Source organism: Brienomyrus brachyistius, chromosome 18 (assembly GCF_023856365.1).
Source record: "Brienomyrus brachyistius isolate T26 chromosome 18, BBRACH_0.4, whole genome shotgun sequence".
NCBI lineage: Eukaryota > Metazoa > Chordata > Actinopteri > Osteoglossiformes > Mormyridae > Brienomyrus > Brienomyrus brachyistius.
Genome location: NC_064550.1, coordinates 17,209,056 through 17,226,924, shown reverse-complemented (window position 1 = coordinate 17,226,924; position 17,869 = coordinate 17,209,056). Strand labels below are relative to the sequence as shown.

General features: G+C 49.0%; 1 protein-coding gene across 1 annotated transcript in view; it reads left to right on the top strand.

The window, feature by feature from the left end:
* LOC125713383 (protocadherin-16-like) overlaps nt 1-17,869 on the top strand; it is a 94,832-nt gene that overhangs the window by 64,684 nt on the left and 12,279 nt on the right. Inside the window, exons 3-17 of the mRNA XM_048984441.1 lie at nt 4,884-5,072; nt 5,625-5,856; nt 6,196-6,432; nt 7,014-8,045; nt 8,823-9,010; nt 9,095-9,191; nt 9,702-9,859; nt 11,503-12,343; nt 13,643-13,882; nt 14,445-14,570; nt 14,757-14,966; nt 15,266-16,132; nt 16,436-16,549; nt 16,642-16,853; nt 17,183-17,334. Of these exons, the coding sequence (XP_048840398.1) occupies nt 4,884-5,072; nt 5,625-5,856; nt 6,196-6,432; nt 7,014-8,045; nt 8,823-9,010; nt 9,095-9,191; nt 9,702-9,859; nt 11,503-12,343; nt 13,643-13,882; nt 14,445-14,570; nt 14,757-14,966; nt 15,266-16,132; nt 16,436-16,549; nt 16,642-16,853; nt 17,183-17,334 (4,895 nt within the window). The remainder of the gene's footprint in view (nt 1-4,883; nt 5,073-5,624; nt 5,857-6,195; nt 6,433-7,013; nt 8,046-8,822; nt 9,011-9,094; nt 9,192-9,701; nt 9,860-11,502; nt 12,344-13,642; nt 13,883-14,444; nt 14,571-14,756; nt 14,967-15,265; nt 16,133-16,435; nt 16,550-16,641; nt 16,854-17,182; nt 17,335-17,869) is intronic.

Genomic DNA, 17,869 nt, shown 5'->3' with positions numbered 1-17,869 from the left:
CCCTCCCCCATAATGTGGCCCCATGCTTGCATCGTTCCAGAACACTGTCACGTGCAATGAGTGTTATCTGTCCTGTCGCAACTTAAAGGCACAGGCAAGAAAGACTCATCCAGTCAGGTTTGCCGTACCCCAGTATTTACTGAGCTGACTCCAAATTCACATAGCTGTAGCATTCTGAATTTTTAGCATCTGGGGCTAATACCAACAAACTATCAGAAATAACCTCATGGGAGACCTGCTTCTCCCCCTCCCCTCAGTTTCCATTAGCAATCAGGTCCCTACAGGGGCCATTCAAGGATTTTTTTAAGGTGTGGGACATAAGAGAGGCCATAATTCATACAGAGAGGCCAACCTTAGTGAGTTGGGGAGGGGACACTCTGGGGGCCAACCAGCTTACAGCTGGGGCCCCTGTATAGGCCATTAGGTCCCTATCCAGCCATCTCCGTACATTCCAGTAAGTTCAGACTCTCAGTAAGTTCAGATTCTTCTAGTGGAGTGAGCCTTTTGAAAACTACAGTCTTTCACTTTTCTTATGTTTGATGCTTACACTAGGAGGGCTTGCTATCATTTTATTTTATTATTTTGTTATTGTTTTGTTTTTATTTTGTTGTGTGTGGATGCAATGACAATAAAGTTGACTTTGACTTACAGAGACTGGGGTAGCTCTAGTAGAGAGACCTGGGTATGTAGCTCTAGTAGAAAGACCTGGGTAGCTCTAGTAGAGAAACCTGGGTACGGAGCTCTAGTAAAGAGACCTGGGTATGTAGCTCTAGTAGAGAGACCTGGGTATGTAGCTCTAGTAGAGAGACCTGGGTATGTAGCTCTAGTAGAGAGACCTGGGTATGTAACTCAAGTAGAGAGACCTGGGTATGTAGCTCTAGTAGAAAGACCTGGGTAGCTCTAGTAGAGAAACCTGGGTACGGAGCTCTAGTAAAGAGACCTGGGTATGTAGCTCTAGTAGAGAGACCTGGGTATGTAGCTCTAGTAGAGAGACCTGGGTATGTAGCTCTAGTAGAGAGACCTGGGTATGTAACTCTAGTAGAGAGACCTGGGTAGGGGATCTGGATTGTTGAACTCCAAAGAAGTCGTGAGGCTCCCTTCCATTGTATCTGCTCTATTTAAATACACTCATTGAATATCTTGATGAAAGTTAAACAGATTTACTTCAGAGGAATGCAAATGTGTATTAAAACATACTGTATCAACTCAGCATGTCCCCCAGTGAGCTCCTTTGTTTTTCCTCCTATAGGCTGTGAGGTCATGATGAGGACACTGGCTCTCTGACAGTCCCGTGTCCTTGGGTTGTGTCAAGCGGATAACAGTGCGGTTCACTTCTGTTTGGGCGCTTGCTCAACCCCAATCACTACCCCCCCCCCCCCCATAATTCACATGCACTCTTCTCAAACGTCATTTTTTTATTTTACATTAACATTTTGTTTAGCAAGCGCTATTTTCCAGAGCCTCATACAGTGCTGAGAAAAGTCAGGGTTTGACAGTCCCTGGAGTAATTGAGGGTTCAGGGCCACGCTCGGGACCACGCTCGGGACCACGCTCGGGACCACGCTCGGGACCACGCTCGGGGCCACGCTCGGGACCACGCTCGGGGCCACGCTCGGGACCACGCAAGGGGCCACGCTCGGGACCACGCTCGGGACCACGCTCGGGACCACGCACGGGGCCACGCTCGGGACCACGCTCGGGACCACGCTCAGGGCCACGCTCGGGACCACGCTCGGGACCACGCTCGGGACCACGCTTGGGGCCACGCTCGGGACCACGCTCGGGGCCACGCTCGGGGCCACGCTCAGGGCCCCGATGGTAAAACCAGGCCATCATTGGTTTCTAAAAGTACACTTTTTGAGTGGGCTGCCCCCCCCCCCCCACAAACTCCGCTCCGCTATATAAAAAGCTATATGTTTCCAGAGATATAAAAAACCTAATTCAATAAATATCAAATTTTTATGGAGGAATGAACTATGTGCAATCATATTTGAAAGAACCATGGAATTTTAGGGCAGCCTTTGATCAGTCTACACAGAGGCCTTGGACCTCGTCTGGCCTGGAGCCCCTGTCTCCTTTCCCCGTTGAACTTTTGACTCGAAACTAAACAATGGCATGGGAGGGGGGCATCTCAGTCCACACAGACCACCTTAATGTGGCAGGACCCCAAAGAGCCCGTTCAGGAAATCTCAGAGACCGGACACGGCGTGCCAAGTGGCCTCATCACGTTTCATTGTGGCGTTTTCATCTTACAGGCCAGTATTTATTGTTGATTTAATAGAGGACATTAAACAGATATCACGTTATACAGTTCACCGATGATGACTTTGCCATAAGTGTAAATGATTTCATGTTAGATTTGTATGGATCATTTGTGAAATGAGAATTGAGAATAAGGGATGGAAATCAGTCTCGTTCCCACGGGAGTAACTCACAAGAGCTAGACCACCACAAAGGTCAAAATTATTAGCCTCATCGAACTTGAATTTTTTCCCAGTTTTTGCATTTGTGTCTTAGGTAAACCGTCTAAAAACAAACGTGAGAATATCTGTTTTTGTAAAACTTATCGTATTTTAACAAGGGCCAACATGGAACAGAATCCTGTTTAAGAAAACAAACTTTGCTAATGTAAAACGCTTGTATTTGCTTTTGTTTGACTTTTACTGATGTTTATATTCCTGTTCATTCTGACTCTACATGTGAGAATGGCTTTCAGTTTCCACGCTTTCAGCTTAACTCCTCTGTTCTGGATAGCCTACAAACTTTGAACATCTAAAGGCACAAGGTTTGGCTCACGTGCCCCTGTCGTTTTCCCCCCACGTGCTGACTGGGCTACAGGGACAATCCCAGCACACTCCTTACATGGGAGACCTAAGCTGCCTTTCTAGGGAATAAATCCAACATGTGCCGACAGAAGGGAACTCTGATGTTACACGCTGAGACCAATTTAGCAGTCCGTTGACAGTTTTCCGGTTTTCCTTTAAGTTCAAAACATAATTGTGTGTTTTGTGCTTTTTCGACCTCTTTTCGCAGGCATGGTTGATGATCTGTTATTGATTGCTGCAAAAGGACAGGATTAGCCGGTTGGGAAGCTGAGCAGAGCTGCCCGTGATGGTTTAGCTCTTGCATGCACGGAGACTAGTGACGGCTAAGTTCCATGGGAAACGTTTCTGCCCTGCATTACCCCAGAGACATACGGCTCATTTTCACGTATCTGGGTGCCTCAATGAAAAAGATCCATAGCAGAGAAGACTGAGCTTAATTTGAAGATGATGATCAACTCCCACCTTCACCTACATCTCATTGCCTGCAGAGGGACCCTCAATGATATTAGCTTAAATTGACATTCTAGTTACCCATACTGCCTTGCTTGATGTGTGATTTATACCTCCCCATCTCTTTCTCCAGTCTCCTGTCTTGTCCGTCAGCCAGTTAACTAGTTCCTTCCTTTCCTTCCTTGTCGTTTTGGGTTCCCGGGTGCTAGATGGTTCCTGCCACATTTCCTTTAGCTTCCATATCATAAATATTCAATACAGGACTTGTCCAGTTGCCAGGATTTTACAGGGGCAGGGTGCCCAGAAAAATAAACACCCCATGATTCTTTGTGACTGAAATGGAAAGCGATTAGGAGTTATGTTTCTCCTCGAATAGGGCTTGCATTCAGAGCTCACTGCAGCCACCCAGCCACAGGACAGGAAATGATACGGCTGGAGATAGAGGTGGGGGGAGTTGGTGGAGACATGGTGGTGGAATGGAGCACTCTGACCTTCTGAGAGAACCTTCAGGTTGCTACCCCTTCTCACAGACCCTTAGATGTTGGAGGTATCAGAGTGGACATACATACTAGCGTGGGATGGGACATTTTATTAGGTCTTGAAACAACTCAATATCTACCGTGGAAAGACTTTTACCCATGATGCATCATAATCCTGTCAGAAATCGGTCGGGGGAGTCTGCAAGTTCCGCAAAAGCATGTGGGGTAAACAACAGTTCTCATCTCTGTCCAGCAGTGTTTTCCCTCACAAAAATGTCCTGTTGGACTGCTGGAACCTAGACGGAAACTGGCCCGCTTCCGATGAATTAATCGGCCCTGTGCAGTATGTTTTTAAGATTCACTGGAATGCATCATGCCTCTGCCAGTACGAAAAGAGAGCGATTTAGGCGCAGGGATTGAATAACTCCAGGAGCTATCAAGGGGCAATCATTTGCCAAGAATTCATTTACTAGTGCCTATAGGTTTCTGTGATTGGCTAGGTCACCATCGTCCCGCCCAGGGGACCAGTGTAGTGATTGGACAGGCATCCCAGGTGACGGCCTTGAGGTCCTGGTAGCCGAATCGGCATTCTTTGCTCTGCGTGTGTTTCCTGCCACTGTGCTGGGCAGGGCAGGCCCCCGCCATTACCGATCCATTCAACCACTCCCCATCCCCGAGTCATGGCAGCCAGCCATACGTTTGTTCAAAATGTATGGCCCAGGATCTGTGAAAACCATTCAGCCCCCCTGGCTTCCTCTGAAAACACTGCCCCCCCCCAGATGGCCTGTGTGCTGGCACAAGATCCAAAACTCAGACAGAGGGTGGGAATGAGCTTGCCGGTGGGATATGTAGGGGGCAATATAGCCTCAGAGTTTGTAATCTGAGCTACAGGGGTGTCAGGGTGTGGACACAGGCGACCTGTTTGTTTGTAGAGTGGGTGGCCCGTATTTTTCTTTCCAACGCCTGGTTCACACGATCAGGCTTTTCGAGGTTTTCCTAACGCAGCTAAAATGACGCTAAATATTAAATTATCAACGCTTTTTTCACAGGTGTTTTCTTAACACGTGTGTTTTCCTGGCCTGATTGTTCTCGCCGTAATATTATCGTTTTCTTGTTTGCGTTTCCGCAGGTGATGGCGACTGACGAGGACAGAGGTTCTTTTGGGACCATATCCTATTCCATTGGATCCGGAACCGGCAGCACAGCCCCCACTCAATTTACCATCGGCAAGGAGACAGGCCGGATCTGCACCAACATGGCTTTGGACCGGGATCAAGGTCCATCCAGCTATGACTTTGCTGTGACTGCAGCGGACGGGGTGAGTCAAGGACGTAGACCGGGTCACCTTGGGGCCACAAGAGGATCTCAAGGATGTATGCAAGGACACAGGAGCAAAGTACAACTCAAAACAAATTAAAAGTAACCCCCTGAAAGATCCCTTTGGCTGGAGCCACAAATAGCATCCATTTCATGGCGTGCCAAGTAACATTTAGGGCGAAGATGGTCGCAGAGATGGTAAAGCCATCAGCACTAGGCAGCAGCCGCATGGACGCCAGCCATTCGTATCTGAAATGCTGGGGAGTCTGGCCCACCACCAAACCTCCGGCCCCTTTCCCCATCTGCGGTTTTTGCTCCACCCTCCCCATTCTTCTGTTTAAAATGAAAGACAGAAGAAGCGCAGAGCTCTCAGAGGTGCTGAACGATTCCCACTTCTGACCCCAAGTAACACCCCCCCCCCCAACACCACCACACTTGGTCTCAATCCAACCCCACCCCCCAATGGAAATCCTTCAACTGTTAGCCTTGTAGAACCGTAGAGGAACAACAGAAGGAAGCTGAAGATATACCTCCCCCCCTTTCCTTTCTCCAGGGTGGACTGAGCTCCACAGCATCCGTGAAGGTGACCCTGATGGACATCAACGACAATGTGCCCACCTTTTACCCTGTGCTCTACGCCGTCAGCCTGAGCACGCAAAGCACACCTGGAACTTCGGTCGTCCGGGTGACGGCCTACGACCCTGACGCGGGAGCCAACGGGAAGGTGACCTACCACATCATCCCAGGCTACAACTCCCCCTTCTTCACCCTGAACAAGGACACAGGTCAGTGTGGTGGCTGTGCGGCTCCCTGACAATTTGACCCAGCAGTCTGACATTGCAAAACATTTGTACTTAAAGCCGTCAATTCTAAATAAAAGCATTTCCAAATGTGGTTTGATGTAAAGATTCTTGTTTCAGATTAAACTGATTTCGTATCGTAATTTTATTTGTGAATAATTCTGCTTTGCGGTTTTTCTTACCTTAATGTGTATGGAAATTATTTGTTAGTAGCAGAAGGCCAGGTTCTATTGGGCAGAAAGTACAGGTGTGATTTCAGGTGCCCCCCCCCCCCCATCCCCACAGGTATGATTTCAGAATCTTATTTGCACTTACCCCCCGCAGGTGTGATCTCCCTCTCCCGCTCTCTTCACGGCAAGGCCAACTCCGTCATTTCCATGGTGATCGGAGCCCAGGACGGCGGCGGCCAGTCGGCCCCCGCCAGCGCCCGCGTCAACATCAGCGTGGTTGCTGGCTCAGTGGCGCCCCCTGTGTTTGAGCAGGCGCAGTACTTCTTCACCGTGTCAGAAGATGTGCTCCGGGGGACGGAGGTGGGCGTGGTGCGTGCGAACAGCAGGAGCGGTGAGTCAGCGTGGTCACTGTGCGCGGAGTCAGATCCAAACCCAGACTAAACACGCATCTATAAACTAAGCAAAGAAGAACAGCACACATCAGTCACTGGGTCCAAACCTATTATCAAATCACTGACTCGACCTAACCTAATACTTTCACTCACTCAAGTCAGGTAACTAGGCATTTAGATAAAAAAATATGTATGATCTACTGACTCCCGAGGCATAGACCTATGGACCATGGCCCCATCACCTACACATACCTTCATGTAAACCTTTAAAACTTTGTTAATAAAAGCTTGAATTATATCCATGTTTTTTTTTAAAACGAATGTTCACTGACTTGGTTAAATCTGACCAGCACGTAGGGCGTGGTATTCCATTTTTAACATATTTATGCACCGATATTATAGATGTAGATTTAGGGCATGATTTAGTGAGTACGTTAATTTCAAAGATTCCTTTTCACAGCATTGTCTTGCTCAGAATTGACTGCCTGCCCCAGTTTTAAAGGGCAAATGTTGCGATTCCCACGTGCCATTTCCTTCTCGAGTGTCACCATCCTTTCCACCCTCATGCTCTGTCCCTCAGGACTCTCCCGGGACGTCTCCTACACCATCTCGGCGGGCGACCCCGACGGCTTCTTCACTATCGACGAGGAGATGGGCGCGCTGCGCACCAGCCTGCCGCTGGACCACGAGGCCCGGCCCTGGCTGGAATTGGAAGTGCAGGCGCGCAGCGGCTCCCCCCCCGCCTTCGGGCAGGCACGGGTACGTGTCACGGTGGCCGACGTCAACGACAATGCGCCCGTCTTCCTGCCCTCGTCCTCTGAGTCGCTGCTGCTGCCGGAGGACACACGCATGGGGACCACAGTGTACCGCGTACGGGCTGACGACCCCGACTCGGGCCCCAACGGCCAGCTCAGCTTCCACCTCATGTCTCCTGCTGGTCAGCGCACCTTCAGCGTGGAGCGCGGCAGCGGTGACATCCGGCTGATCGGCAGCCTGTCGTACGAGAGCGTGCCACGCTATGACCTCCTGGTGGTGGCCCGTGATGGGGGGGCACCCCAGATGAGCGCCACCTTCACGCTGGTGGTGCACGTGCAGGCTGAAAATGACCAAGGCCCAGTTTTTGACACGCTTACCTACCGCGTGGAACTCAAAGAGGGCACGCCCCTCAGCACACGCTTCCTTCAGGTCCGCGCTCTCAGCAGGGAGGCCCCCGGGGTTGCCGGAGGCTCCGCCCCCTCATTAGCATACCACCTACGCCCCGATGGTGATGCGGCAGGCTTCGGTGTGGCCCCCGACAGCGGCTGGCTCTTTGTGAAGAGTGCCCTGGACCGGGAAGCCAAGGACCTGTACCTCCTGACAGTGCTGGCTACATCAGGCAGCGGGCAGATGAAGAAGACAGGCAGCGCCACCGTGCGCGTCTCCGTGACGGACGAGAACGACAACGCCCCGCGCCTCACGCAGGAGCGCGTCTTCCTGGCCGTGCGCGAGAACCTGCCCTCGGAGACTGGATTCGGCCGGGTCTCTGCTACCGACCGCGACGCCGGCCTCAACAGCCGCCTCACCTACCGCCTGCTACATACAGACAGAAACTTCCAGATTAACTCCCAGACAGGTGCGTATATTGCAGTAACAATCCTCACAATACATAGCTGAATAATAACAATCATCATCAGAAAATTATGCTTTATTTTCCATTTGCACAAGTGCATTGGAATGCTTGTTTTGGCATATCCCATCATGCCCTGCTTTGAGACACAATCACATATATATACACCGTGAAGTGAAGTGTGGAGTAATTAATCTGGCACCTCTGCTGCGTTTTGAGGGGATTTAAGGGCCTTGCTCAAGGGCCCAGCAGATGTGTGACCATTCTGCCAAGGATGGGATTCAAACCGTCAAACCGTGACCTTCCAGTCGTAGACGCAGAGACCTACCCCACTGAACAGCACACCACCCAGCTGTACTTGTTACTTATAGCTGTATGATGACAATAATCATCATCATCATCATCATTAATCACACGGATTCAAAATGATACAAAATCATGCTGTATTTGCCATTTGCGCAACTACGTTGGAATGCTGCCTTTTTTTTTATCTTGCTCTCCTTTGAGTGTGTATATACATGTGTGTGTGTGGGTGTGTGTGTGTGTGTCTGTATGCACTGTTAAGAGAGAAGCTTGAGGTCATTAATCTGGCACCCCTGGGCGTTTTGGGGGCGCGAAGGGCCTTGCTCAAGGGCCCAACGGACAGGTGACTCTTTTGCTAACCATGGGATTCAAAAATCATCATCACCACCATCATCATCATTGTTATTAAGCTCTGGATTCAGGGGAAGGTTTCCTCCCCAGCACTGCTGTTAATCTGACTCCGCCCTCCTTGTGTTTCAGGTGAGATCAGCACAAAGACGGCCCTGAATCGTGAGCAGCAGTCCAGCTACCAGTTGGTGGTGGTGGTACAGGATGGGGGTACGCCCCCCCGCAGCGCCACTGGCACCGCCCACATCACGGTGCTGGACGAAAACGACAATGCGCCGTCCTTTGCTCAGGTGCCTTCGGGGAGGGAGCTGGTCATGCAGGTGAGAGCGTATTCACGTCCATACGACCCCCCAACCTCCAGTTTCTGTGAGCCGTTAATCAGTTGCACTAACTCCTCTCACTAGGTTCAGGACAGTGTGGCACCCGGATCCCTCATTGGCACGGTGCACGCCAAAGACCCTGATGAGGGGGAGAATGGGACCGTCTTCTACTCCTTGTCAGGCAAGACAGAGTCGGCGAAGCTTGAAACATTTAGCTGGACATATTGAATGTGTTTCTAATGTTGCTCAATATGTTGGACAGCACTTTGTTAACACATTGAATTGCTATAAGCACATATAAGCACAGACATGAGAACAGAAAAAAAAATGCTGAGAATAATGATGTACAAGAGGGTTAAAAGACAAAGGCAGAAATGAAATAGAATCCAGTCACAAACTTGCAGGTCGCTAATCAAGTCAACATGTGACTTATTTAACTGTGCGTGTAGACCAGTGTTACTCAATCTAGTTCTCCGGTACCCCTAGACAGTCCACATTTTAGCTGCTCGCAGCACAACCAAGAACACCAAATACCCGGTACAGGAGTGGGATGGAACAAAAATGTGGACTGTCTGGGGGTTCCCAAGGACTGGGTTGAGAATCAGTGGCAGTTGTCCCTTCATAGGCTAGCCAATCAAAAGGCTTTGCCTCCTGATCTCCGGTGCTCTCTTTTCATTCGCTGCTCCCACAGGCCCAAGGGCAGAACGCTTCTCCCTTAACCCCAACACGGGTGAGCTCCGTACCTCTGCCCCACTGAGCCGTGCCGAGCGGGACGAGTATAGGCTCACGGTGACGGCCACCGACAGGGGCCTGTCGCCCCAGAGCTCCACATGTGCCCTACATGTCCAGGTGAGGGTTCTTGCCCATCTTCGGTCTGCCTTGGCAGGGTTCTTTTACGCCTCTAGGAGCTTGCACTCCAGTCGAGTGAAAGATCAGCACAAACAGGCCGGAGAACTGAACTGCTGCCTGCAAAAACCTTGACTTATGGTCCACGTTTTCTTTTCCAAAGGTGCTTCAGGAAACTCAAATTGAAGGTGCAGACGTCGTTAGGCAGTGAAGATGTATTCTTCCACATTCCTTGCTCAGTATAGGGAACCGGAAAAATTGATGTGTCATTTTGACACTTGCAAGATGTTCTTCTCGCGTTTTGGGCGTTATTCACTGCCAGGGGAAATGTCACTCAGCAGAGCAAATACATCATGTGCATCAAAACACTACCAGCTGAGAGTTGTTGAGAGGCAAATGGAGATGTGGTCCAGAGCTTTCAAGCCTTGTAGGCATGGCTAGCAATGCGCTCTCCCATAAATAATACCACAGAGAAGCTCAGCTGAGTTTAGCATTTCAGGTCAGGAACAGGAGTGTGAAAGAACGTCAAGCTGAGAAGAACCAGGCTCAGCGGAGGAACCTTCACATGCATGTTGCTTTCAATTAGAATACCACCAATGACAACAGGGTGGCGCTGTAGCCTCTGCACCCCCATGGCTGGGCATCCAGTTCCCATCCCTAGATCTCTGTCCCTCCATTCCACAGTCATGTGGTTAGGCAAATTGGTGTCTCCAAGTTCTTAATGCTGGTGATGTAACAGTCTACGTATGTGCCTTCTCAAAGGAATAATGTCTTTGTGAATTTTTACACACACAGTAGTCATTTACTGAGATTTTGTGGCATGAACAAAGTAAAGAGCCACCCTAATGTGGCTCAAAAGAGGATCTTCCAACATCGGAGGCCTCACCTGCATCATGAGAAACGTGGCTGCTGATTAGCATTGGTATAAGAAATCAAACTTATGGCAAAAGGCCCCAAATTAGACTCTATCGATCTGAAACTTTATGCTGCTAGCCTTGGAATGACAGCGTTCTCGCAATTCCTCAAGCTAATTTGCTGACTCGAGCTAACTGACTCAAGCTAATTCCGAGGCTAGCAGAGTCAGAATTAGCATTAGCATTTCAGGAGATAGTCAGCTCAAAATATTGTTCAGTGTGTCAGAAGGTTATTGGACAGTCTGTGTACCTGACTATGCTAAACAAGATGACAGGAGGAGAAAAGAGGACAGCAGAGATCCTGTTCTGAAAAAGCATAAAGTTGCCTCTATTTGGACGCAAAAGCACCTTGCAGCAAGGATATTCAGGTTTGGCATAGACGGACACTTTAAACATAGTCAGGGGTTACTGTCAAAAGAAAAGCAGAACACATGAATTTACAGGGATAATGAAGAGCAGGCAGACCAAATCAGTATGAGTAATGATAGCCTGACTTTTCCTGCCAAGTTGGACCCCCAAGACAAAGCCCCCTCCCTTTCTCCCAGAATTGTTTGGTTTCTGAATGATTAAATTTATTATAGTATGGGAAGGTAAAGTATTGCACATATTACAAAGTCCAACATTCATCCTTAAGGCAAATTTCCTTTCTGTGTGATTCATTACACATTCCTGCGATTTTCATGAAGAAGAATCTTTGATTCAACTCATCGCGTCCTGTGCTTTTGTCTTTAGGTCATCGGCTCCAGCAAGACTTCACCAAAAACCAACTCTTTGTCCATGACCCTCAACTCAGTAGAGGGAGCTAAACCTGGCTCTATCATTGGCTCTGTAAGGACACATGACAAGCAGCCACAAGGCCAAGTGACCTACCTGGTAGTAGGAGGCACAGACCGAGATGGCACATTCATGGTAGACCACCTTACGGGAGATGTTTACCTGGCCCGGGAGCTGGACTATGAGCGAGGGACTCGTTATACCTTGCAGATTGAGGTGGATGACCTCTCCCAGGCTTACCCCAACAGTCACCTGGTTCAGCTGGACATCAACGTGCAGGACAACAATGACCATGCCCCCCAATTTCCTGAGGACCCCGTTACTATTGTAGTTTCTGAGAACATGCCACCCGGCTCCTCTGTCTACACCTTCCAGGCCATGGATGGAGATGGGAGTGGGCCCAACAGCGAAGTGCGCTACTCCATTCTCCGTCGTTGGCCCAATGACACAGAGGTTCTATCCCTGGACCCATCCACAGGTGTCCTGGTCCTGATACAGCCCCTGGACCATGAGGTCACCCCTTCTTTTGTCTTGGTGGTTCGGGCCACTGACTCTGCCCTCGATGTTTCTCAGCGGCGGTGGGGGTCAGTAACGGCCCGTATCTTTGTGACGGACGAGAATGACAATGAGCCCATTTTCAGCTCACCTGCTGCTGTTAGCGTCATGGAGGACCAGCCCGTGGGTTTTGTGGTGCTGTACGTCATGGCCCGTGATGCTGACAAGGGGGAGAATGGTCGTGTCTCTTATCGTATCCAGGATGGGAATGCCGGAGGGAGATTCAGCCTCAATCCCAACACAGGTGTGCCTATACAGGCTAAGATCTTCAGAAAATAACATTTTGGTCCTAATTTAATATGTAACTGTGTTATTAGTTCTTATCTTTTGCTTAAGAACTTTAGTAATGTGCTTTTAGTCCCTACCGCTACCTCCTAAAGAACTACTGTAATATATTTCATATTAACTGAAGTTACTCACTGTAGTTAATGCACCATTTGTCAAGAACTGCTTAGCTCCTGGGTCTCTGCAGGTGCAGAATGTCCACTATTAAGCAATCGCTTTTCCACAGTTAGTAGAGATTGTCCGTTTTCCTTCAAGGCATCTTATGAAAGAATTCAGTACTCCCAGTTTGTGGCTTGGCCTTGACTTGTGCAAAATACACTTAAGGACATACTGCTGCTTTTTGTGTCTCACCCAGCGAGTTCCACTCATTCTGAGCTTCAGGAGCTCCAGTGTGTAAGGGATTGTCAGCTGCCAAGCAAATGTTCCCGGTTACAAAGCCCCCCCCCCACCACCACCTTCTCCCCACTGCAGCTTTCTTCCAAACACAAGGCACATTTTTGCATGTACCCTGAAGACAGGTTTTCCCAAGCCAACCCCATTAGTCAACTTAACGTGTTGACGAGGCTCTGAAACATGCTCCCCTTCCTCACAGATACCTAAAGTCAATATCTGTAGAGTCGCACGTGCAATAGTATGTTATTTTATAACGTACTGGCAGAGAAACTGAAGGGTGAGAGGCCTCTCATAGTTAGATCAAATTCGACATGACTCTGATCCCCCAAGTTCCACAGTATGAAGGGTTTCTTGGCTCAGTATGATTGGGCTGGTGTGGATTTTTGTGCATCTCCAAAAGGACTGTATGTGTTTTACAGCTGCAATTCATCCAGGTAGACTAGCCTGACCTAGCAGCATGATACTGTCGCTATACCACATTCTCACTGGTAGCATGACCCAGGAGTTCACCTCCCACCTCGCTGTGGATGTGGGACGTTTATAGGTTGCCACGCCGACTAAGTTCTCTGTTGGTATGCCTGCTGTGCATATCACGCAGATTCAAAGCGTGCAGGCCAGCTTTCGATCTGAATTTTACTGCATGAAAATTTCAATGAGGGGGAGTGCTCAAAGAACTCTTAGCGATTAATGACATCCTGTTGTTTGTAGCCTGTAGAGGATTTGTCCAAATTCCTCAAGAAACGAAGAATCTTTAATTGTTCGGTAATCGTCAAGATCAAGGATGAGCCATAGTAGCATCTAATGAGATACTGAATCCTCCTCTTTCTCCTCCTCTTTCTCCTCCTGTTTCTCCCCAACACCCAAGGTTCATTGTCCATCTTGAAAGCCCTGGATCGGGAGGAACAGGCTGTTTACAACCTAACGATCATAGCCGAGGACCACGGGGTACCCCAGCATTACACCTCTCAGCTGCTTTCCGTGCAGGTGATTGACGTGAATGACGAGGCCCCCTGGTTTGAGAAGGCCGAATTTGAAGCCCAAATCTTGGAGAACCAGCCACCTGGGCTCACCATCCTCGCAGTGTCTGCGTCTGACAGGGATCAAGGTAAACCATGGCCCTCGAAGGGCATTTCTCTCTGTTCAGCATAACTGTAAAGCAGAAAAACACATTAGCATGGTTATTGTAAATCAGGTACACCTTTGTTAACCTTCATTACAATTACCATGTCCTACACAACAACAGTTTTAGAAAAAAATGTATGCCTGTGTGGTTTTGAGAAGGGTATGGGTGCTTGGCTGGTGGTACATTCTCCAAGTCTTAGTCTGGAGCTTATAAACAGAAGGATCATAAACTTTCTCTCCAGGACCAATTAATGAAGCAAACAGGTGATGGTGCCAGGTCATTCTCAGTTAGCACGCAATCTGGCAGCCGCACACCAGGCCGGGGAAGAGAGTGAGACGGGGCCAACTGCTCGTGAGGCAGAAGGAGCAACGTGCAGGATGCGTGTCCAAGGGGAGGGCTGCTCTGTTTACATGTCAGGATTAGGGCACGGTAGAGATCAGGCTGGGAGGGCAGAGCGAGTGCCGGCACAGGAATGCTGATGCAAGCAAAGCGTGTCGGTCTGCGGAGCTTCTCCTTGATGAGATGTGTTTGCCCTCCCTCCCAGGGACTAACGGCCAAGTAACCTATGGAGGCATCGTGGAGGAAGGCTTCACAATCCACCCAGAGACCGGGGTCATCATGGCCACAAAGGCCCTCGACAGGGAGGTCCAGGACCGCTATACAGTGACAGGTAACTGCTATTGGGTGTACGCCAAACTCTTACAACAAGGAAAATAACCCAGTTTGAGTGCCTAGCTACCCCGAAGGGCCGGTTAGTTTGCTTTGATACCAACATCTGCTTTTGTGCATTTTAATTGCTCTTGCCCTAGCAATGAATCACATGGTCTTCCCTTTCTGTACCTCCCCTCGACAACAGTCTACGCTAAAGACGCCGGTCTGCCAGCCAACTTTGCCACAGCCACAGTTCGGATCACAGTACTTGACGAAAATGACAATGAGCCAACCTTTGGGAGTTCCTACTACAACCTAGAGGTGCCAGAAAACCAAGACCCCGTGGAACTCTTCACGCTTCGAGCCACCGACCAGGATGCTGGAGCCAACGGAAAGATTAAATACTGGATTACAGGTACATCTCGTGTGAGACGTACCATGCTGTGGCAGATTCTCACTTTGGAATTCTCAATTGCATGATATCTCTCCATCCCAACTGCCTGTCTGGTATAGGTTGTGGTGGGGCCTGGATCTTATCACAGACAGCATAGGATACAAGGCAGCAGAACACCCTATACAGAATGCAAGTCCATTACAAGGCACACAAACAATCACATACTAAGGGTTATTTAGGGATACTATTTTATATAGCTACATGTCTTTATACTGTGGGACAAAATTGAGATTTGCGTTTTGTATTTTACACTTTCACAGCTGGCGATCCTAATAGCGATTTCAGTCTGGACAGCAGCTCAGGAGTGCTGTCTACTTCCAGACCTCTTGATAGGGAGAGAAAGTCCAGCTACTCACTTACTGTTGTGGCTCAGGACCACGGCACCCCATCGCTCACCAGCACAGCTGTTGTGGACGTCGCTGTCCTGGACATCAATGACAACAGTCCAAGGTTTCAGCGCAGCAGCTACACCGTTGACATTTCAGAAGATGCGGCTGTTGATTCAGTGTTGTTAGAGGTGACGGCCATCGATGATGACGAAGGGCTGAATGGGAAGATACTATACCTTTTGAGCCCAGAGTCCATGGGCGCTTTTGCCGTCGACCAGGACACAGGTCGAATCACCACAGCTGTGACGTTGGACCGTGAGAAGCAGACCTCCTACAGCTTCAAGCTATGGGCTGTGGACTCATCCCCCGCGAACCCACGCAATGGTACGACCCATGTGTCAGTACACGTGCAGGACGTGAACGACAATGCCCCCTTCTTCATTCAGGATCCATTAATCATCAACATCTCCAGTGGCAGTGTGTCCAGCCACCAGGTGGTTGCTACTATGAGGGCTGAGGACAAGGACTTTGGGGCCAATGGGTCTGTCTTCTACCGCTTTGCCAGCCCGGTTCGGGGCTTCACCATCAACTCCCTGACGGGGGCAATCCAGGCCACACAGAGCCTGCAGTCACTAACCCAGAGCCAGCGGACCCTGATTGTTGAGGCGGTGGACCAGGGCAGTCCTTCCAAGTCCTCGCTTGGGGTTGTGATAATCTATGTCAAGGAAGAGGAATACAAGGGCATCCGCTTCTCCCGCGCTGCTCGAGACGTCAACATCCAAGAGAATGCAGCCAAAGGTGCAAGATTTTTTTCAGCTTGAATTTGGTGCAAATATTACATCAGTCAGGGCGTTTTTTTGCTTAGGTTATTTATAAGGTTGTATGACAAATTACTGCCGTATATATTTGTAACTGGGAAAAATACAAATGTGACAGCAATGTAAAGTAAAATGTGAGCCAGAAAACGCTTGTAATATGGAGTAATTATATTCCCACAGTCCATCCGGAATGTAAAGACAGCTAGTGTTTCATTCAGGCTTTAGAACGGCAGACAGACTGCAGAGGAGTGCTCATCGAGGTGTCTTATGTCCTTCTGCCCAGGTACTTCGGTGGTGCAGGCAGTAGCTCAGCACCCAGATGGCTCACGCGTTGGCATCACCTACAGCATATTCAGTGGCAACTGGAAGCAGACTTTCAGCATAAGCTCCAGCACAGGTTAGTCCGGTGCGAAAATGGCTGCCTGTCATTCCAGGTAGGGAACTCGGAGGCAGTTCCCCAGAAAACTGCTCTGGTCTCTTGTTCCTCAGGTGAGATTCGGGTGCTGAGCTCTATTGGACTGGACTTTGAGGACACCCCCAGACTTCGCCTGGTGGTGAAGGCAGAGACTGCGTTGTCCAGCTCCTACATGGCCATCAATCTGATTCTGCAGGATGTCAATGACAACCTACCGCGCTTCCAGCTGCAGACCTACACTGCATACATGCATGAAGCACAAGGCTATGACCTTCCCATCATCCAGGTGCACGATCCCTTCCAATTTCTTGATTAATGCCACTGGCGGTCAGCGGTTCTTTTGAAGACTAGAAAGAAAACACCTGTATGTGCTTAGGAAATCATATTACCTTGGGACTATCCACTTTACATTTCTACATACCCTTTTACAAAGCCATAGGCCCAGGAGAACCGTGAACCTGAAACTATTTGATTGCAAAGGACATTACAATTCTTTTAATATGGCTTGTTATCAAAGCAAAATGCCCAGACAGTCCTTTGCACTTATCTGACATAATTTTTTTCCCCTTTCGCTCGTTAAAATTTTCTCAATTGTGCTCATTTCCTCATTCTAAGGTTCTAGCTAGTGACCCTGATCAGGGTCCCAATGGTCAGGTGACCTATTCCATCTCATCGTCCAGCATGAGCGGCCTTTTCAGAATCAATCCTTCCACAGGCAGCATTACCACGGCAGCCATCATGGACAGAGAGATCTGGACACAGACTAAGTAAGTGCATGTTGCAATGTCGTTTTGTCGTAACATACTCTTGTGTTGTAGAGGTCTCTGTGTGATTTACGTATAGTGTGCTGCAAGCAGGGATGCAGCTATAGATTATGGGCTCAATGAAAGCTACCATGCAGCTGCAGAAAAAAATAACGGACCACTATATTTTTCAACAAATCTGCATTTTTTTGAAATCCTGGTTTAAACATGGTTCTGCTGACAGGAGGCTACAATGAGAGGCAGACTGCTCCCAGGCTCAAAATATCTAAGGCATTAGTACACAAGAGTAAAGTGAAGTAGGAGACCAAAGTAGGAGAAGTAGGAACGACCAAAAACCAACCTGGGAAATGTTGCAAGTGACGTGCTAATGATAGAGGTGACCGTCAAATTATCCAGCAGTGTCTTATGAATCGTAGGATGACCTCAAGTGACCTTGTATGGAATGGGAAACATTAAGTGCAGGTGTGAGGTGCACTGCTAGGACAGTTTATATCAGGCTCCTAGAAGCAGGACTGAAGTATATATATGAAATATATAA